We start from the raw sequence: 22,998 nt of genomic DNA, 5'->3' as shown, positions 1-22,998 counted from the left end.
TCCTTTTACTGACATGATACAACAGCTATGCATGCACTTTTCTCTGCAGAGCCACACATATTCATTTGCTTTCTACTTGTTGAAAGCAAAGAGGAAGCAGGAGACGCTTCACTTTCCTTCTACTCTCATATAAAACGCTTCACGACACAGCACAGGTGGATCTTTAAGATCTTATAGTTCCACATTTTCACAACAGTGCACCTTCCTCTGCATTACTTTTGGTCCAAAGATTTTCTAAAGGTGCATTCACACCAGCACAGTCCACTAATAACTAAACATGGCACTGCATGGCCCTAAATTTTGATTGGCTTGCTTTTAGTCTTGTTAAGCTGGCAGCTATTATCCCAAAGCTTACCTTCATCTTGCAAATAGCATGTCAAAGCTAAATGAATTAGGTGCTGGGTTCACAAATCATCTTTTGTTTTACTGGCAGATTGTGCAGTGCGCTGCTGCCACTAGTGTTACCTGGATTGATTCCGATATTGATATTATCTATACAAATGCTGGTCTTGATATCCATCTATAATACTGTAATAATATTTAAAATTCAATTAAAGTCTTGAAAACTGTCACCGTTTTCATAAATAAGGAGAATACAGTGGTTTTTGGTTGTCAGTGCTCTGACAAGGCATTTGAACGCCCAAAATCAGCTTGTCTCTACAAGATATTGGTAAATTCTGATTTTTAAATTTTCTTTCTATACACAGTTATAAAGTTCTAAATATAAGACAAGACAACTATGACAAACTTAAAAAATAGTGAGGATATGTGATTTTTGGAGGGTTTTAGTAGATTGGTTTCACCTCCGTGATGAGGCACCGACATGACCATAGTCAGCATTTCTCACCAAGTTGGTGACAAATTCTGATTTTTATGGTACCAGTTGTACCTTTTGTCAACACTTTGCACGCTTTGGCAGCCATATCTTGTTAGCAATAGCAACTCCAACACTGCTGCTTCTTTCCACCTCCCAGTAACAACATCCAGTCAGCTGATTCTTACTCAGGACTTGAGATACATTAATAAATCGGTCTGGATGCTGACTGTATGGTTTTTTACTTCTTTGCACGGTAACTTTTCTTCTTCTCTGTGAGAAAAACAAGAATGTGTTCGTGCGCTTTGTAGCACCATTTTACCACTAAACAATGATGAGTATCACAGCAGTCTCTGTTATTGCAGTAAGAGTGAACTGCATCAAACAGGACAAGACTCAGGCTTACAGTTGAATGTCAACTTTACAGAACACTGAATACACAAGTTACAGAGAAAATCTTCCAACTCTACTCCACTTTGTTCTTTTAATTACTAACGTTGCACCAAAAAAACCACAGAAAAGAGCATTCTTGACCCATATGCATTGTGGGTAATGAAGTTCTCTTACTGATGCAAGTGAACATGTCTCAAACTTTGGAACCGATTCTCTTTACTGTTGAATTTGGTATTTCCATGTGTGCTTATTTATTACTCCCTTCCATCTCAGGAAATGTGTTATCTTTTTGTAACTAACTGGATAACATCAAGGGTCCTAAAAGCATTTGAAGTCAATTTTAAGATTTTAATGTAGTCCTTATGACTCAAATAAAAACATTTCACCAGCTTTTTTGTATGGTAGAATTTAAATCCTTTGCCTTCATTTCTGCATGGACCTTTGCTGCTATCTACTAATCATTTAGTGGTACTGCAACAAACACAACCAGCACCAGTGGATTCTGTTCATTGTAACCTTCCTAAGCACCACAATACTGTAAGTTTTGCTGCACAGAGAAGTTAGATTAAGCAATGCAGTGAACAACTTAATATTATTTTTTTATTATAATAATATTATAATATTATATTTCTCAAAATTTGACAGCAAATTTTGAGAAACCCTCCTACTGAAGAAAAACTCGTACTCCAGGATGAATTATGATTTAAAGCAGAAATCTTAAGTAAAATCAGATGGTTAAAAAGGGGAAGAAAGTGAACTCTGAATTTGTATTTTGAAAATTTAAATCGATTTTAGGGGTTTGAAATTCAAACCCGGAGACTGACTTAAGAATTACAGATTACTACTTAGATCTAACCATTAAGATAATGATTACTGAATGTACCTAAAATGTCTATGTGAAATGTAAAACAAAAGGAAAACAAGACCAAACAAAGATGAAAATTTTACCAAACTTTTCAATTTGGCTTGAATGAATTCAGCAGTGTTGCTATCAAAGTTGGACACCCGAAGTCCAGCATTTAGCGGCTGAGTTAATAAGGGCCGGATTCTGTGGAGGAGAGTCATGGTTTCAGAGATGCTGTAGAAAGACAGAAAACCTGCTCTGTGATCCAGATACACTCCTACTCTGGAGGAAGGAGGACCTGAGACTGTAATATGGACTTTGTTGTGATAAAATGTGAAACTATTTGTGTCATATCGCAATGACTTGTGATTTGTTGTTGAAGCCATATAAACATTCATGTGAGTTTCCTGCTCTGGTGTTGTTCTTGTAAGCAACTACTACATGAACTCTTCCTCTCTACTCCACCTCCCAGTAACAACGTCCAGTCAGACTCTCTCTGCTCAGGACCTGCCACCATGGAGTAAATCTTTCTGGATTAAGGGTTGTTCTTCCTCCATAAGTGTTGCTTTTTTATTTCCCTCAGATAATATAAGATGTGAATTTGCTGTGTTTGGATCCAGTGTGATTTTTCTTAAATATTTTAAGAATCCAGCTCTGCTCTTTGGTTCTGGTTCAGACAGTAAAACATCCACATCAGTGAGGGCCAGTGAGATGTTTGTCCATGTCTCTGTCAGGATGTCCTGTAGTTTATCTCTGGTCTCTGACACAGCTGCTGTCACATCCTCAAAGTATCTGAGAGGACGAATATTGATGCTGGATGAGTGTGTAGACTGACTGAGTGCTGACAGTGAGGGGTAGTTGTGTACAACCTGACTGGACCACACTCTGGCCAGACACCAGAGATGTCTGGCCAGAGTGTGGTCTCAGTGATGTTCTCTGGGAACTTGAGCTGTCTCCCTAGGTCGACCTTCAGCTGCCAGTCCAGAGCTGGTAGCAACTGATGGCAACAGTCCCCCTGATTAGCTCCGGTGTTCCTGTGGCTTCTCCCGAACCTCAACAAAGGCAATGACTTGCCTTTTTGGGTGTTGGCGTTTGCTGGTGAAAATCCCTGCACTGATGAGCTCTGATATGACCCGCAGCTTTTGGTTTTTGCGCCAGTGGTATCACCCCTCTCCAACTGCTTGTGAGCAACAGCACAGAATGTGCTTCAGCGATCTAGCTTTCTGGCAGAGGGAGCCCAGTGGAGTCGGCCAAGCCCCAGCAAAAGAGATTGGACGGACTTGGGAGTACATCATACACCGACTAAATGAGGAATTTGATCTGGTGTGGCTTAGATCTCCATAACTCTGTCCAGGATATCCTCCGGTCAACTACCTCTTCCAATTGGGTCCATGCACACATACCTGCTATCCAAGTGCAGCAGGCTTCCTCCAATCCTGCCCAGACCTCCTCTTGGATCAGCTTTTGCCTCTCCTTTCCTTGGGACTGATTGTATTTAGACCTTGGAATGCTTCCAAGACCTGCCCGTCCGGATGCTACTGTTTCCCCCAGCTTGCAATGTTGCAGCCGGGCTTCAGCTTGACTAACTGCCTCATGGGCATTCCACCTCCCGCCGGGTTTCACTTCAGTGGCTGCTGAGGAGACTTTGTTGTCACTAGAGTCCCTATACAGCAGAACCTCCTTTGCTTGGGTAAGCATAAACTCCTCCATCAGATTACTGAAGGGCATTTTAGGCTTGTTCTCTCCATATAAGGCAATGCTACTGAGGCTACATGAAGCCAGAAGCTGGAGTAGGAAGCGGGTGACCTTCTTCTCAAGGCACTCAATGGTGGTCACTGGCACACTGTAGACCAGCAGTGGCCAGATGAGTCATGGCAAAATGCCATACTGGTAAACCCAGGCTTAATACTTGCCTGGTATCCCACACTTGTCCACCACTGTTAACCAGGTATCTAATTCCTATGATGTTGATTGGAGCATTGCAGCATCCTTCAAGGTACCTTCATATATCCTTCCAAGGCTCTTCACTGGCTTCTCTCTCATAGATGGAATTTGAACACCTCCAATTGAAAAGCAAAACAAGTCTTACATTTTACCCTTCCTCACGACCAGGGACCTGGAGTTGGTTGGCTTAAAGTCCATCCATGCCCACCTGATGAGACGCTGCTGAATACCAGAGTTGGTGAGGGGGCCTCAGCATTCCACCTCTGCTGACTTCACCAACAGGCTAAGGAAAACATCCCTGAAATAGTACATCCGGCGATAATGCCCTTCTCCAGCCGATGAAATGGAGATCTTACCATTCCAGTGGTAAGTCTCAAACTAAAACGGCTTTAGTTTGAGACTTAGTTTTGGCTGGAATGTGGTGTCATTCAAGTGAGTTTTCCACCAGCTAGTGTGGAATATATCTGTAGGCATTTGCAAGATCGAGCCAGAGGATTGCCAGGTTTCCTTTGGCTTCTCGTGCATCCCAGATCAGTTGGGGGACAACTCCTGTATGCTCAATGCATCCTGGAACTTACATGACAAGTCCTTTTGCACAGAGGTGTAGATATAGGGGTTCCTCAAGAGGAACTCTGTCATGTGCTGGTGAACAACACCAAAAAATCTTTGCCCTCAACACTGAGGAATGAGACTGTCCTGAACTGCACAACAGTCCTTGAGTTTTCCTCCTTTGGAATCCAGACACCCTCTGCACCACTCCACTGCTAAACCACCTACTCCAGATGACCTTTAGGATGGACCATAGTTGCCTTAAGAATTTTGGACATCTCATATAAACGACGTATGGCACTCCACCGGGACCTGGGGCTGAGTTGTTTCTAGCAGCTTTGACGACCTCCACAACTTCTTTCCAAGTTGGCTCTCTGATGTTAAGTGCTGAGGTGGGTTTTGATGGGTTAATCAAGGTTTTGCATGAGCTAAGATGTTTTTTTCTTGCACTGTCCCAGTAGGTGGTGCTGAGGTACTTGTTTACCTCATCTTCTGTGTAGTTAAGGTGGCTGCTTCTTTTCTGCCCAAGGATCTTCTTTGTGAAGCTAAAGGGGTTTGAGATGAAGGCTGCATGTTTTCTTGCCCTCAAAACCACCATGAAACCTGACAAATTCAATTTACTGGGAACCACATTTCACCTAACTGATGAGCCTGCAGAGCTTCAAGGAAGCAAGTGAGGAAAGTTATTGGAGGATAAAAGATGATTTGGTGTCATCAGCAGTTTATTAATGAAGTGAGAGAGGAATAAGGAAGGATTTGTGTTTGTAAGATGGAAAACAGGAGTTGAATCCTCTTAAAGCAGATAGTTGAGAACCTTCTTGGTTCTGGTTCTGCTGGACCTTTCCTCCTGTTTAACTCTTTGGATTGGGATCAGAGGATTACTAAAATACCTCTAATACTGATGATAATAATGAGGATATTCTGGTTGTACTTGATAATAACTGAACATGAAAGTGAAATAAGAATTAAAAACAAAGAATATGCTTTCAATTTAAAGATCAATTTTATTTCCTTTTTCCACCAAAACACCATGTCTGATTCTCAACGCTCACATATTCATCACAAATAAATGAATCAATAAACATTGAATATAAAATTTATCTTACATTTAATTAAAATAACTGTATGCAACCACAAATGTAATTATTTTAAACAGACCAGAAAATTGTTCCAAAGACAGGAGTTTCATTGAGTCAGAGTAAAATAAAAGCTGTCCATGTTTACACTGTTTTATTTTGATAAACTTCAAATCTAAATGAAAAAAGTCTGACACAACTTTCCCATGTGAGTCATTTTCACAAAACTTTACAATATTTCAGATGTTATGACTCTTTAAAAAAAAGATAGGAGTTAAAACATCATAATGTTAAAACAAGACTAAACACAACCTGCAATAACCTGCAGTAGTTTCTCTTTCACAGTTAAATGAACATAGCAGTGGATCCACTGCTGAAAAATGAAACTCCAGCATGTAGCGGCTGAGTGAATGTGGTCTGGACTCTGTGGAGGAGAGTCATGGTTTCAGAGACGCTGTAGAAAGACAGAAAACCTGCTCTGTGATCCAGATACACTCCTACTCTGGAGGAAGGAGGACCTGAGACATCAGTTTGGACTTGGTTGTGATAAAATCTGTAATTATTTGTGTCACATCGTAATGACCAAGATTTTTTGTTCCACCCAAAGAAAGATTTATTGGAGTCTTCTTTTCTTTCGATATTCTTGTAGGACACTGCTACATAAACTGCTCCTTCTCTCCACTCTACCTCCCAGTAACAACGTCCAGTCAGATTATCTTTGCTGAGGACCTGACAACAATAAAAGCGTCTGTCTGGATGACTAGAATATGACTGTGCCTCCTCCAATAATGTTACTTTTCTGTTTCCACCAGATAGTAGCAGATGTTTGTTTGCTGTGTTTGGATCCAGTGTGATTTCTGTTGAATATTTCAGAAATGTTTAAAGGAAGACTAATAAAATATGTATTAATAATATTATGAAAAGAAAAAACATTTTACTGTATTTTATTTCTACTATTGATTCCATTATTTTGCAGTGACATCAGTCCAGTAAGGTGAATGTTGCTTCAAGACATCTTCATTTGCCTTTCAAATCTTTACACAAATACCTAAGTAAATACACATATGCTGACACAGACCTCTCATTGTTTCATTAAACTTCATTGTGACTTCCTGTTTTAAGATTTTTCAGTCTTTTTCTTCAGTTTTCACATTAGGGCAATCTTTGAACTGCATGTCTAATTCAGGATATCTGTGTGTAATTTATATCTGCAGATGACAGTAGAGCTTCATCCCTATACATACTGTACTGGTCTCCAGCATGTATTATCAGGATGTAAAGTGATGTTGTGTCAGGGTGCTTCAGGTGCCACCATGATCAGGTCCTGACAAAACTTACCGAGATCTTGCAGAGCCCTTGGATAATAGCAAACTACACGGTGACACATGAAAGTCAAGTGGGTTCAGGAAGACAGGCAACACACACCAACCTCCACAGCTGAGGCAGACTGGGGTGGTGGTCGCCCTTTTTAAGTAGGGGGATCGGAGGGTGCGTTCCAATTACAGTGGGATCACACTCCTCAGCCTCCCTGGAAAGGTCTATTCAGGGGTCTTGGAGAGGAGGGTCTGTCGAAAAGTCGAACTTCGGATTGAGGAGGAGGAGCAGTGTGGTATTTGTCCTGTTCGTGGAACATTTGACCAGCCCTGTACCTTATTTGGGGTCCTGAAGGGGACATGGGATTTTGCATATCCAGTCTGCATGTGCTTTGTTGACAGTCTAGTCTACACATATTTCCTATGGAGGCTATGGACGGTGGAGGGAGTTCGCCGAACTCCTCCCACACTAAGCCGCATTGTGCTTAGCCTGTTGGTACCTATCAGCTGCCTCCAGAGTCCCACAGGCCAAGAAAGCTCGATAGGACTCTTTCTTTGGCTTGATGGCATCCCTCACTGCTGGTGTTCACCACAAGTTCTGGGATTACCAAAATAACAGGCACCAACGACCTTACGGCCACAGCTCTGACTGGCCGCCTCAACAAAAGAGTCATGGAACACAGCCCCCCAATGTCCCCTACCTCACTCGGGACATGGTTGAAGCTCTGCTGAACGTGGGAGTTGAAGCTCACTCTGATAGCGGTCTCTGCCCTCACAACACATTTGATCTTGCCAGATCTGACCGGCTTCCTCCCCCACCACCTGAGTTAACTCACCACCAGGTGGTGATCAGTTGACAGCTCCCCCCCCCCTCTGCACCTGAGTGTCCAAGGCATGTGGCTGCAGGTCCAAGTATATGACGATAAAATTGGTCATCATACTGCGGCCCAGGGAGTCCTGATGCCAGGTGTACATATGGACACTCTTATGTTCGAACAAGGTGTTCAGTATGGACAAACCATGATGTGCACAGAAGTCCAATGACAAAATACCATTTAGGTTCAAATGGGGGGACAATGCCACCCACTCACTCTCCTCCAGGTCTAACTGTCATTGCCCAGGTGAGCATTAAAGTCCCCAGGCAGAACAACCAGAAAGAGAACCCTCCAACACTCCCTCCAACTATTCTTTTCTCCACTGAGCTAAACCAAAATGTACAGGCACCAAGCCAGGGTCTAATGACACGGCACACACCTGCTTGGCGCCTCTCACCATGAGCAACTCCAGAGTGGAAGGAGGTCCGGCTCCTCTCGAGGGTACTGGTTCCAGAGCCTAAGCCATGTGTTAAGGTGAGTGCAACTATATCTAGCCAGAACCACTCTCCCTCACACACAAGCTCAGGCTCCTTCGCCACAAGAAAGGTGACATTCCACATCCCTAGATCCAGTTTCTGCAGCCGAGGATTGGATCCCTGCCTCTTGCTGCTGCCCAGCTCACATTGCACCCAACCCCTATGGCTCCTCCCGCAGATGGTGAGCCCACAGGAGGTGAGGCCCATGTATCCCTTTCGGGCTGAGCCCGACTGGGCCCCACCGGGCAAAGGCCGGGTCACCAGACGCTCGCGCCCCACCCTAGGCCTGGCTCCAGAAGGGGCCCTGGTGACCCACATCCGGGCAAGGGAACGTTTTTGCCGATGGTCGTTGTCATCATATGGGTTTTTGAGATGCACTAAGTCTGGTCCCTACCCAAGACAACTGTTTGCCATGGGTGACCCTACCAGGGGCATAAAGCCCGTGACAACATTGCTGCTAGGATCTTCAGAACACACAAACCCCTCCACCATGATAAGGTGGCGGCGGAGGGAGGAGGAGAAAAAATAAACCTGTGTTTCTTAATGTCTAACACCAACAGAGCATGTTGGAGTGAATTAAAATCAGAAAAAGGTCCTTAAAATTAGCAGAATGCCCTGGTTCTGTTTTGTTTATCTGTGGTACCACAAGATCACCTCTGGAGGGGAGTAAGAACCAATGTATCATGATGGTGGGGGTTTCAAACTCTGCTATGTGTATCCTGTTTCATTTGGACACATTCAGACAAAAAGGCAATCAGACATAGATGAAAATATTTACTGAAAAACAAAACTTTGACTTTTGTTAGTTTTCAGAGACAAAACACAATAAAGCGAAGTGAAAATTAATGTTGATGCCACCTGCTTCATTTCCTGGAATAAACAAACTCCTCCTGTTTCTACAACACAGAGTTCAGTTTGATTGGTCTATTTACTGGTCCCTCCTCTTTCACTGATCTAACAGTTTAGGGATTTGTCTAATTTCTGAGCTGCACACAGACAAGTCAAACTACTTAAGGTATGAGGAAGTTCTTCTGGTTCCTGAGATTATAGGAAGAAGGGACTCTTGTAAAGTAGTAAGAAACTAACAGCAAAATATCAGATGGATTTTGCAAAATTATCTTGTTCCATCTGTCTGGATCTCCTGAAAGATCCTGTGACTATTCCCTGTGGACACAGCTACTGTATGGACTGTATTAAAACCCACTGGGATGGAGAGGATCAGAGAGGAATCCACAGCTGTCCTCAGTGCAGGAAAACTTTCTTACCGAGACCTGTCCTGGAGAAAAACATCATGTTAGCAGAGTTAGTGGAGGAGATGAAGAAGACTGGACTCCAAGCTGCTCCAGCTGATCACTGCTATGCTGGACCTGAAGATGTGGCCTGTGATGTCTGTACTGGGAGGAAGCTGAAAGCCATCAAGTCCTGTCTGGTTTGTTTGGTTTCTTACTGTGAGAAACACCTCCAACCTCATTATCATGTGGCTCAGTTGAAGAAACACAAGCTGGTGGACCCCTCCAAGAATCTCCAGCAGCTCATCTGTTCTCGTCATGATGAGGTGATGAAGATTTTCTGTCGTACTGATCAGCAGAGTATCTGTTATCTCTGCTTATTGGATGAACATAAAGGTCATGAAACAGTCTCAGCTGCAGCAGAAAGAGCTGAGAAGCAGAAGGATCTGGAGGTGAGTCGACAAGAAATCCAGCAGAGAATCCAGGACGGAGAGAAAGATGTGAAGCTGCTTCAACAGGAGGTGGAGGCCATCAATGTCTCCGCTGATAAAGCAGTGGAGGACAGTGAGAAGATCTTCACTCAGCTGATCCGTCTCATCCAGAAAAGAAGCTCTGATGTGAAGCAGCAGATCAGATCCCAGCAGGAAACTGAAGTGAGTCGAGTCAAAGAGCTTCAGGAGAAGCTGGAGCAGGAGATCACTGAGCTGAAGAGGAAAGACGGCGAGCTGGAGCAGCTCTCACACTCAGAGGATCACAACCAGTTTCTACACAACTACCCCTCACTGTCAGCACTCAGTCAGTCTACACACTCATCCAGCATCAATATTCGTCCTCTCAGATACTTTGAGGATGTGACAGCAGCTGTGTCAGAGACCAGAGATAAACTACAGGACATCCTGACAGAGACATGGACAAACATCTCACTGGCACTCACTGATGTGGATGTTTTACTGTCTGAACCAGAACCAAAGAGCAGAGCTGACTTCCTACAATGCTCAACAGAAATCACACTGGATCCAAACACAGCAAACAAACATCTGCTACTATCAGATGGAAACAGAAAAGCAACATTAATGATTCTACAACAGTCATATTCTCGTCATCCAGACAGACTATCTTATTGTTATCAGGTCCTCAGCAAAGAGAATCTGACTGGACGTTTTTACTGGGAGGTAGAGTGGAGAGGAGGAGCAGTTTATGTAGCAGTCTCCTACAAGAATATCAACAGAAAAGAAGACTGCGATAAATCTTTGTTTGGGTGGAACAAGAAATCTTGGTCGCTACGATGTGACACAACTAATTACACATTTTATCACAACACAGAACAAACTGATGTCTCAGGTCCTCCTTCCTCCAGAGTAGGAGTGTATCTGGATCACAGAGCAGGTTTTCTGTCTTTCTACAGCGTCTCTGAAACCATGACTCTCCTCCACAGAGTCCAGACCACATTCACTCAGCCGCTACATGCTGGAGTTTCATTTTTCAACTATGGATCCACTGCTCAGTTCATTAAAGTGTAAATTAGAAACTGCTGCAGCTTTATGCAGGTTGTGTTTGGTCTTGTTTGAACATCATGATGTTTTTACTTTTAAGATTATTTATTATTCTTTACGATTTTTTAAGAGTCATAACATCTAAAATATTGTAAAGTTTTGTGAAAATGAATCACGTTAGAAAGTTGTGTCAGACTTTTTTTCATTTAGATTTGAAGTTTATCAAAATAAAACAGTGTAAACATGGACAGCTTTTATTTTACTCTGACTCAATGAGACTCTTATCTCTGGAACATTATTCTGGCCTGTTTTAAATAAACATATGTTTAGTTGGATACAGTTATTTTAATTAAGTGTAATTATATCATTTCAACCAATGTTCTGGTGTAAAAATAAAATAAAATTTATCAGTAAATTGACAACATATTTTTTGTTTTTAAGTATTTTTTCACTTTCATGTTCAGTTGTTATCAAGTACAACCAGAATATTATCATCTGTATTAGAGGTATTTTAGTTATCCTCTGATCCCAATCCAAAGAGGTAATTTCATACAGGAGGAAACGTCAAGCAGAACCAGAACCAAGAAGGTTCTCAACGATCTGCTTCAACATGATGCAGCTCCTGTTTTCCATCCTGTTTTCATGGTGGTCTTCAGGTCTAGGAAACATGCAACCTTCATCTGAAACCCCTTCAGCTTCACAAAGAAGATCCTTGGGCAGAAAAGAAGCAGCCACTTTAACTGAATAGAAGATGAGGTGAACAAGTACCTCAGCACCACCTACAGAGACAGTGCAAGAAAAAAAATCATCTTTGCCCGTTCAGAACCTTGATAAACCCATCAGAACCCACCTCAGCATTTAACATCAGAGAGCCAACTTGGAAAGAAGTTGTGGAGGTCGTGAAAGCTGCTAGAAACAACTCAGCCCCAGGTCCCAGTGGAGTGCCATACGTCGTTTATATGAGATGTCCAAAATTCTTACGTCGACTATGGTCAATCCTAAAGATCATCTGGACAAGGGAGAAGATGGCTTAGCAGTGGAGTGGTGCAGAGGGTGTCTGGATTCCAAAAGAGGAAAGCTGAGGTTCATTGAACATTTCAGGATCATCTCACTCCTCCGTGTCCAAGGCAAAACATTTTTCAGAGTTGTTAGGCGGTGCATTATGTTGTTCCTCTTGAGGAACACCTACATCAACACCTCTGAGCAGAAAGGAGGTGTACAAAAGTTTCCAGGATGCATTTAGCATACAGAAGTTGTCACCCAGCTGATCCAGGAGGCACATGAAAGTGAAGGAGACCTGACAGTCTTCTGGCTCGATCTTGCCAGTGCCTACTGATCTATGACACACAAGCTGGTGGAAACCTCACTTGAATGACACCACATTCCAGCCAAGATTAGGGACCTCATATTGGAGGTCCCTAATCTTGGCTGGTAACTCTCAGCCATTTCAGTTTGAGAGTTACCACTGGAACGGTAACATCTGCATTTCATCGGCAGGAGAAGGGCATTATCACAGATAACATTGTTTTTCTTAGCCATGAATATGTTGGCGAAGTCAGGAGAGGTGGATCTCAGGATCATCTCACTCTTCAGTGTTGGGGGAAAACTAATTTTCAGCCGGCGCATGACAGAGTTCCTCTTGAAGAACATCTATTTCGACACCTCTGTGCAGAAAGGAGGTGTACCAACGGTTTCCAGGATGCATCAAGCATACAGGAGTTGTCACCCAGCTGATCCAGGAGCCATGAGAAGGGAAAGTAGACTTGGCAGTCTTCTGGCTCGATCTCTCCAATGCCTTTGGATCTATTCCACACAGGCTGGTGGAAACCTCACTTGAACGACGCCACATTCCAGCCAAGATTAGGGACCTCATATTGGACAATTACAGCCTTTTCAGTTTGAGAGTTACCACTGGAACAGTAACATCTGCATTTCATTGGCTGGAGAAGGGCATTCTTACAGAAATACGAACGTTGTTTTCCTTAGCCATGAATATGTTGGTGAAGTCAGCAAAGGTGGAATGTTAAGGCCCCCTCACCAACTCCAGTATTTGGAAGTGTCTTATCAGCTTGGCATGGATGGACTTTAAGTCAGCCAAGTCCAGGACCCTGGTTGTGAGAAACGGTAAGGTGTCAGACCAGTTTTGCTTCTCAATAGGAGGCGTTCAGATTCCATCTATGAGAGAGAAGCCAGCAAAGAGCCTGGGAAAGAGCTATGATGGTACCTCGAAGGATGCCGCAATGTTCCAAACAACACCATAGTCATTGGAAACCTGATAAACAGTGGTGGACAAGTCTGGGTTTTGAGACCGCTGATGGTCTACGATGTGAAAATGACCACCATAGAGTGGTTTAAGAGGAATGTCACTTGTTCCTCTGGAAGTGGTTAGACTTACCACAAAGCCTCAGCAGCATTGCCTTGTATGAGAAGAACAACAAGCTTAAACTTCCCTTCAGTAGTCTGATGGAGTAGTTTATGGTTACCTGAGCAATGGAGGTGCTGCTGTATGGAGACTCCAGCAAAAACACTGTCTCCTCAACAGGCATTGAAGTGAGAACCGGCAGAAAGTGGAATGCACATCAGGCAGTTAGTCAAGCTGAAGCACTGCTATAACACCATGAGCTGGTGGGAAGAGTGGCATCAGGACGGGCAGGTCTTGGAAGCATTCCAATGCCTAAATACAATCAGTCCCCAGGAAAGGAGAGGCAACAGCTGATCCAAGAGGAGGTTTGGTCAGGGGTGGAGGAAGCCTGCTGCAGTCAGATAGTAGGTTGGCAGCAGCAGGATGCATGGACCCGATGGGAAGAGGTAGTTGAAGGGAGGATATCCTGGACAGAGTTATGAAGATTTGAGCCACACCAGTTAAAGTTCAGTCAGAGTAAGATGTACTCCCAAGTCCTTCCAAGTCCTTTCTTTTGCTGGGGCCTGGCTGAGTCTCCACTGTGCCCCTCTGCCAGAAAGTTGGATCACTGGAGCACATTCTGTGCTGTTGCCCACGAGCACTTGAAGTGGTGCAATACTGCCGGAACGCACTACCAAGTTCTACGGGTCATATCAGAGATCATCAGTGAAGGGATTTCCACCAGCAAATGCCAAAACCCAACAAAGCAAGTCTTTGCCTTTTTTAGGGCTGGGGAGAAGCCACAGCAGCACCAGAGCCAATCATGGGGACTGTTGGCATCAGCTCAGGATTGTCAGCTTAAGGTTGACCAAGGGAGACAGCCAAAGTTCCCAGAGAACATCATTGAGACCACACTCTGGCCAGACATAGTTCTGGTGACTGAAACAACAAAACAAGTGTTCTTGCTGGAGCTGACTGTGCCCTGGGAAGACAGGATGGAAGAGGCCTTTGAGAGCAAGAGGGCCAACTATGAGGAGCTGGCAAGCAAATATTGGAGTAGGGGATGGAGGACCCAGTGTAACCCCATTGAGGTCAGGTGCAAAGGGTTTGCTGGCCAGTCCTTCACTAGGGCCCTCAAGTTGTTAGGAGTAAATGGGCTGCAGAAGAAGAAAGCCATCAAAAACATCACAGACGCAGCAGAGAATGTGTCGAGATGGCTGCGTATCAAGTGTGTGTGGGGGGGGGGGGGGGGCGTGGCTACAGGCTACTTAGACACAAGCCGGGGCTTGATCAACCCTGGTTGGGTCACCTAGGCGAGGGTGTCTGTTGTGAAACCGAAACACCCAATGAACCTGTAATACAACACTGAGGATGTGTTTAAGTTGCTCCAAGAGTGTTTGCTATAACAATATTACCTGGTATTTTTGTCAGTCAGGTTATGGAGCTGTGAGACCACCAGGAAACACCAACATATGTTTTTGTCTATTTGTATGTGGAAAATTATAATTTTCCATCAACATCTAAATTTACTTTTTGATAATCAGAAATAATTTCAAACACACATGCAAAGAAATCTGTCTTAGCACCACCTAGTGGTCCAATGATTCCACAATATGACTGTCAAACACATCAGGATTTCCTGCATAATTTTGTCATGAGAAACCAGTTGAATCAAATGGAATCCAGAAAAAATATCCAATATCACTACCTTTTCTAAATGAAATGCTGACAATAAAGAATGAATGACTTCAAACTGTAATAACAGTCAGATGTAAGTAGTTTTAATAGGGTTCCAAGGGGTAGTTTTGGCCACAAAAGTCATCAGAGAAAATGTCTAAAACAACGTCAATACTACTGATGACATCATATCAATTTTGTTGCTGGTCTTTGACATATCTAAGACTCTAATCACCACCCATCCATGTGATATTTAAGTTCATTCATTCATTTTCTCAGGCACAGAGTCACAGGCAATCATCCCAACAGTATTGGACGAGAAGCAGGCACACCCTGGACAGGTTTCCAGTCCATCACAGGACCAACAGAGAAGGACAAACAACTTAGAGTTTAGAGTTTACCTAATAGGTAAATAGGTAAATATATGTCTTTGGATGGTGGGAGAAAGCCGGAGTACCCAAAGAGAAGCCAAGCATACACGTGGATAACATGCAAACTCCACATAGAAAGGCCACTGTATAAACCTCCCCCCAGCCAAGGCCCAAACCAGCAACCTTCTTGCTGTAAGGACCCCGTGCTGACCACTAAGCTGATGTGCACCCCAATAATTATGTTCGAGAAAATAATGTTTTCTCAGATTTTTTTTTATGAATGATTGAAATAAATGATTAAACTGCCATTGAAAAGGTGCAAAAAACAAAAAAATTAGACTGAGGTGATTCCATTGTCATGTTTTGTGCATGTGGCCGACATTTTCACCACACGGGTCCTCATTTCTGACAGTACATAAAACAAATCCAAATGCAATTAATTCGGTTATGTTGGTAATCTTTTACAGATGAAAGTGTCTCATCACCAGCAAAGACCCATCTTTCTAATAGAATGTGGAAACTGGAAATTGCGTAATGACTGAGGCAGGTAAAGCGCTGTATTGCAAAAACCTGCCAGATTCTGTTGCCAATACTGCAGCTTCAATATATATATATATATATATATATATATATATATATATATATATATATATATATATATATATATACATATATATATGTATATATACGAATATATATATATATATATATATATATATATATATATATATATATATATATATATATATATATATATATATATGGTATATTTATATAGACGTAGAAAAAGGGGTGAATCTTTTTCATTTTGTTATTTTGTGGAGTGGGTTGGATTTAAAATGAGTAAGATGATAGAAACACAATCAAAAACAATATCAAATAAAGTAGAAAGATTTTGGTCATTTAACATCCAGTTTTAGATCAAAGTATTGTTTCTGGAGTTTCACAGGTTGCAGGTTTGGAATTTTTACTTTTGCAGACACATTTTTTCCTCATGAGAATGCAAAAAATGAAGAATTATGAAATTTTATTTTTATGAAGTTGACATATTAATGTCAAGATATTCTGTATTATTTAACTGCAGTAGCATCAGATAAACACTAGATGGTAGCAAAATGCAATATCACAGCAAAGCTCAAGACCTGCAACATTCAGCATGTCATCCTCTTAAACTGGAGTTATAGGGGGAGACTGAATAACACTGGCTTTTTTCTGGATTTCTGTTTATTATTCCAAGTTTCAGTCTGTTTGAAACAGAGTCGACTGCATCTTTTAAACCCTTAGATAATAAATTTGGCCGCAAAAGAAGTTATTTACATATAAGTGATCCTTGTAAACTGTTCCCAGGAATGATTGTGAGCGTGAACGGTTGTTTGTCCTCCTGTGTTGGCCCTTTGGTGGACTGGTGGTCTGTCCAGGGTGTATCTGCCTCTCACCCAGTGACTGCTGGGATAGGCTCCAGCGTTCTCATGCCCCTGAATTGGATTAAGTGGTTACGAAAATGGATGGATTTTATTATTTCTATAAATATGATGTAATATATTATTATTCTTTCAAAAGCAGAAATAAATAACTATTTGTTGATTCAACATGAATATGAAGTTGAAGCAGGTGACAAAAGCTTTGTGTTTACTGCAGCTGCTTCATTTACCTGCATGAAAATACCACTAACTGCCACTCCCTTCAGCTTGGACTGGTTTTAGGTTACTACCACATGATCCACTTATCTAACAACAGAGCTGATGGCCCTGGTAGGGTCACCCATGGCAAACGGGTGTCTAGGCATCTCAAATACTTAGTGCATCTCAAAGACCCCTATGATGACAACGACCATCGGCAAAAACGTTCCCTTGCCCGGATGTGGGTCACCAGGGCCCCCTTCTGGAGCCAGGCCTAGGGTGGGGCATGAGCGTCTGGTGGCCAGGCCTTTGTCGGTGGGGCCCGGTTGGGCTCAGCCCGAAAGGGCTACATGGACCCCACCTCCTGTGGGCTCACCATCTGTGGGAGGAGCTGTAGGGGTCGGGTGCAGTGTGAGCTGGGTGGCAGCAAGGGGTGGGGACCCTGGCGGTCCAATCCCCAACTACAGAAATTGGCTCTAGGGACATCAAATGTCACCTTTCTTGTGGGGAAGGAGCCTGAGCTTGTGTGTGAGGGTGAGCGGTTCTGGCTAGATATAGTTGCACTCACCTCGACACATGGCTTAGGCTCTGGAACCAGTACCCTCGAGAGTGGCCGGACCTTCTTCCACTCTGGAGTTGCTCATGGTGAGAGGCGCCAAGCAGGTGTTTGCTGTGTCATTAGACCCCGGCTTGGTGCCTGTACATTTAGGTTTTGCTTGGTGGAGAAAAGTGTAGTTGGAGGGAGTGTTGGAGGGTTCTCTTTCTGGGGACTCCATTGGTCTGCCTGGGGACTTTAATGCTTACCTGGGCAATGACAGTTAGACCTGGAGGAGAGTGAGTGGGCGGCATTGTCCCCCCATTTGAACCTAAATGGTATTTTGCCATTGGATTTCTGTGCACGTCATGGTTTGTCCATACTGAAAACCTTGTTCGAACATCAGAGTGTCCATATGTACACCTGGCATCAGGACTCCCTGGGCCACACTACGATGACCAATTTTGTCGTCATATCATTGGACCTGCAGCCACATGCCTTGGACACTCAGGTGCAGGGGGGGGGAGCTGTCAACTGATCACCACCTGGTGGTGAGTTAACTCAGGTGGTGGGGGAGGAAGCCGGTCAGATCTGGCAGGATCAAATGTGTTGTGAGGGCAGAGACCCCTGTTAGAGTGAGCTTCAACTCCCACGTTCAGCAGAGCTTCAACCATGTCCCGAGTGAGGTGGGGGGACATTGGGGGGCTGTGTTCCATGACTCTGTTGTTGAGGCGGCCAGTCAGAGCTGTGGCCGTAAGGTCATTGGTGCCTGTTATTTCGGTAATCCCAGAACTTGTGGTGGACACCAGCAGTGAGGGATGCCATCAAGCCAAAGAAAGAGTCCTATCGAGCTTTCTTGGCCTGTGGGACTCTGGAGGCAGCTGATAGGTACCAACAGGCTAAGCGCAATGCGGCTTAGTGTGGGAGGAGTTCGGCAAACTCCCTCCACCATCCATAGCCTCCATAGGAAATATGTGTAGACTAGACTGTCAACAAAGCACATGTAGACTGGATATGCAAAATCCCATGTCCCCTTCAGGACCCAAAATAAGGTACAGGGCTGGTCAAATGTTCCACGAACAGGACAAATACCACACTGCTCCTCCTCAATCCGAAGTTCGACTTTTCGACAGACCCTCCTCTCCAAGACCCCCTGAATAGACCTTTCCAGGGAGGCTGAGGAGTGTGATCCCACTGTAATTGGAACGCCACCCTCCGTTCCCCCTTCTTAAAAAGGGCAACCACCACCCCAGTCTGCCTCAGCTGTGGAGGTTGGTGTGTGTTGCCTGTCTTCCTGAACCCACTTGACTTACATGTGTCACCATGTAGTTTGCTTTTATCCAAGGGCTCTGCAAGATCGCGGTAAGTTTTGTCAGGACCTGATCATGGTGGCACCTGAAGCACCCTGACACAACATCACTTTACATCCTGATAATACATGCTGGAGACCAGTACAGTATGTATAGGGATGAAGCTCTACTGTCATCTACAGATATAAATTACACACAGATATCCTGAATTAGACATGCAGTTCACAGATTGCCCTAATGTGAAAACTGAAGAAAAAGATTGAAAAATCTTAAAACAGGAGGTCACAATGAAGTCTAATGAAACAATGAGAGTTCTGTGTCAGCATATGTGTATTTACTTAGGTATTTGTGTAAAGATTTGCAAGGCAAATGAAGATGTCTAGAAACAACATTCACCTTACTTGACTGATGTCACTGCAAAATAATGGAATCAATAGTAGAAATAAAATACAGCAAAATGTATGTTCTTTTCACAACATTAATAATAAATATTTTATTATTATTATCTTCCTTTAAGCATTTTATAAAAACACAAAGAAATAGTTGTTTGTTGATTTAACATAAACATGAAGTTGAAGCAGTAGGGAAAAGCTTCATGTTTACTGCAACTGCCTTATTTACCTGCATGAAAACACCACTGACTGCCACTCCCTTATGTTGGACTGGTTTTAGGTTCCTCCCCCACGATCCACATATCTGCCAGTTGAGGGTTCAGTGTGATCTCTGTGCTGCAAACAGAGCTGACAAGACAGAGTGAGGAAGAGGAGGACTTTGGTTTGGCTCTGAGACTTGGTTTTTAAAGAAGTGAAACTGTTGAGACACTGACTGTTGTGGAGAGGTAAAATGGCTCAGAAAAGAGTTTGGATTGGATTCAGAAAAATTCTCTTGTTCCATCTGTGGGAATCTACTGAAAGATCCTGTGACTATTCCCTGTGGACACAGCTACTGTATGGACTGTATTAAAACCCACTGGGATGAAGAGGATCGGAGAGGAATCCACTGCTGTCCTCAGTGCAGGAAAATATTGATTCTGAGACCTGTCCTGGAGAAAAACATCATGTTAGCAGCGTTAGTGGAGGAGCTGAAGAAGACTGGACCTCCAAGCTGCTCCATATGATCACTGCTATGCTGGACCAGAAGATGTGGCCTGTGATGTCTGTACTGAGAGGAAGCTGAAAGCCAGCAAGTCCTGTCTGGTATGTCGAGCCTCTTACTGTGAGAAACACCTCCAGCCTCATTATGATGCTCCACCATTTACAGAAACACAAGCTGGTGGACCCCTCCAGGAATCTCCAGCAGCTCATCTGTTCTCGTCATGATGAGGTGATGAAGATTTTCTGTCGTACTGATCAGCAGAGTATCTGTTATCTCTGCTCATTGGATGAACATAAAGATCATGAAACGGTTCCAGCTGCAGCAGAAAGAGCTGAGAAGCAGAAAGAGCTGGAGGTGAGTCGACAAGAAATCCAGCAGAGAATCCAGGAGTAGAGAAAGATGTGAAGCTGCTTCAACAGGAGGGTGGAGGCCATCAATGTCTCCGCTGATGAAGCAGTGGGAGGACAGTGAGAAGATCTCACTCAGCTGATCCGTCTCCTCCAGAAAAGAAGCTCTGATGTGAAGCAGCAGATCAGATCCCAGCAGGAAACTGAAGTGAGTCGAGTCAAAGAGCTCAGGAGAAGCTGGAGCAGGAGATCACTGAGCTGAAGAGGAAAGACGGCGAGCTGGAGCAGCTCTCACACACAGAGGATCACAGCCAGTTTCTACACAACTACACCTCACTGTCAGCACTCAGTCAGTCTACACACTCATCCAGCATCATATTCGTCCTCTCAGATACTTTGAGGATGTGACAGCAGCTGTGTCAGAGACCAGAGATAAACCTACAGGAGATCCTGACAGAGACATGGACAAACATCTCACTGGCCCTCACTGATGTGGATGTTTTACTGTCTGAACCAGAACCAAAGAGCAGAGCTGACTTCCTGAAATATGCAACAAAAATCACACTGGATCCAAACACAGTACACACATATCTGTTATTATCTGACGGAAATAGAAAAGCAACAGCTATGGAAAAACAACAATCTTTATTCTCGTCATCCAGACAGATTCACATCTTATTATCAAGTCCTGAGCAAGAGAGAGTATGATGGGACGTTGTTACTGGGAGGTGGAGTGGAGAGGAGGAGTTTGTGTATCAGTAGCCTACAATAATATCAAAAGAGAGGGAAACTCACGTGAATGTTTATTTGGATTCAACAAGAAATCTTGGTCGTTACGATGTAATGCAAACAGTTACATATTTGCTTACAACGAAGTCCAAACGTCAGTCTCAGGTCCTCCTTCCTCCAGAGTAGGAGTGTATCTGGATCACAGAGCAGGTTTTCTGTCTTTCTACAGCGTCTCTGAAACCATGACTCTCCTCCACAGAGGTCCAGACCACATTCACTCAGCCACTACATGCTGGATTGAAGTTTTTACTGCCTGGATCCACTGCTCAGTTCATTAAAGAGTAAAAGAGAAAACCACTGCAGCTTCAAGCAGGTTGTGTTCAGTCTTGTTTGAACATCATGATGTTTTACTTCTGTCTTTTTCTTTTTTAAGAGTCATAACATCTAAAATATTGTAAAAGTTTTGTGAAAATGAACCACATGAGAAAGTTGTGTCAGACTTTTGTGTCAGAGATTTGAAGTTTATCAAAATAAAACTGTAAAAATGGACAGCTTTTATTTTACTCTGACTCAATGAGACTCTTGTCTCTGGAACATTATTCTGGCCTGTTTTAAATAAACATACGTTTGTGGTTGGATACAGTATTTTTTAGTCATGAGTCATAGAGTTAAAGAGTCATAGCTAAAACAGCTGCAAAAGATCACGGGTTACCGGTTAAGTTCAAGTCCTGTACTGTATTGGTCGCATTCTCAAGGACCCCACACACTCACTTTCCAGCTTTTGAGCTGCTGCCATCTGGTCACAGGCTCCACTGTCCAGCCCACAAAACCCAGAGAAGAACAGCTACCTTTGTCCCCAAGGCAGTTTTCCTCTTGAACTCAATAAGTCAACCAGGACCTTTACCTTGTTTAATATTTCATTTTGTTTAAGATTTCCTTTATGTTGAATTTTCTTTGTGCTTTTAGCTTTTATCTGTATCTGTAGCTTATTTGCTCTTTGCCTTCAAAATGCCCCTCAGGGATGAATAAAGTAATAAAAAAAAAAGTTACCAAATTACTCTTATTCATTATTACGTTCATGCTAAGTTTGGCTTGTAATTCTGTCTTCACGTTGGCAAGAAGAGTCTGAAAGACTGTTCCAGGAGAGACCCCCCCCCCCCCCCCCCCCCCCCCCCCCCCCCCTTCTGCTGTTTTGTGTGGGTGTTAAAAAAAAGTACTCCTGAAATACATCACCTTTTTGCTGCTGCTGAATTGTTTATTATAATATTGTAAAGTTTATTACATGAATGAAGATCTTAAAGCCAAACTCAGCAAACAGAAGAATCTTCATATGACCTTTATTATGAAGAAACATGTTGGGTTGAACGGTGAAGAAACAAAATCACATTTTACTCAAACAATCAAAAGTTTTATTTTTTCATTATAAGTGTAAAATGAAAAGTAAAAATAAAAAGTGACCTCACTGCTATAGTAACTTAGCTTGGAAAAAAACCCCATTATCAGTCATTAAAATGTCAGAGAATCACCATCCATCTGTCCGTTTTCTGCCCCTTATCCGGGGTTTGGGTCATGGGGATAGCAGCCTAAGCAGCGAAGCGCAGACTTCCTCTCCCCAGCCACATCTGCCAACTTTGCGGGGGGATCCCAAAGTGTTCCCAGGCCAGCTGAGAGATATAATCCCTCCATCGTGTCCTGGGTCTCCCCCTGGGTCTCCTACCACAAGGACGTTCCCGGAACACCTTACCAGGGGGCATCCTGACCAGATGCCCGAGCTCTACTCTGATCCCCTCTCGGATGACCAAGCTTCTCACCCTATCTCAAAGGGAGAGCCTGGCCACCCTGCGGAGGAAACTCATTTCAGCTGCCTGTATGCGAGATCTCGTTCTTTCAGTCACAGCCCACAACTCATGACCATAGGTGAGTGTAGTGCAGCAGGACACACCTGGCTTCAATTGCTATCCCTCAGTG

At 43.4% G+C, this 22,998-nt stretch overlaps 1 protein-coding gene and 1 pseudogene across 2 annotated transcripts in view; one reads left to right on the top strand and one right to left on the bottom strand.

Annotated features, from left to right (window-relative positions):
• The window catches only part of LOC306769276 (tripartite motif-containing protein 16-like), a gene marked incomplete at both ends in the record, with an annotated part of 45,106 nt that overhangs the window by 9,026 nt on the left and 13,082 nt on the right, over nucleotides 1-22,998 (bottom strand). Inside the window, 2 exons of the mRNA XM_079257842.1 lie at nucleotides 3,455-3,894; nucleotides 5,976-6,439. Coding sequence (XP_079113968.1) covers nucleotides 3,455-3,894; nucleotides 5,976-6,439 — 904 coding nt within the window. The remainder of the gene's footprint in view (nucleotides 1-3,454; nucleotides 3,895-5,975; nucleotides 6,440-22,998) is intronic.
• LOC306768986 lies at nucleotides 9,468-21,375 on the top strand (annotated as a pseudogene). The gene is made up of 4 exons: nucleotides 9,468-11,029; nucleotides 13,964-14,575; nucleotides 19,532-19,612; nucleotides 19,712-21,375. The product of its transcript is annotated as an uncharacterized misc_RNA (transcript).

This window comes from Telmatherina bonti, assembly GCF_933228915.1.
Source record: "Telmatherina bonti genome assembly, chromosome: 18".
NCBI lineage: Eukaryota > Metazoa > Chordata > Actinopteri > Atheriniformes > Telmatherinidae > Telmatherina > Telmatherina bonti.
This window is presented reverse-complemented; position numbering and strand designations above follow the sequence as displayed.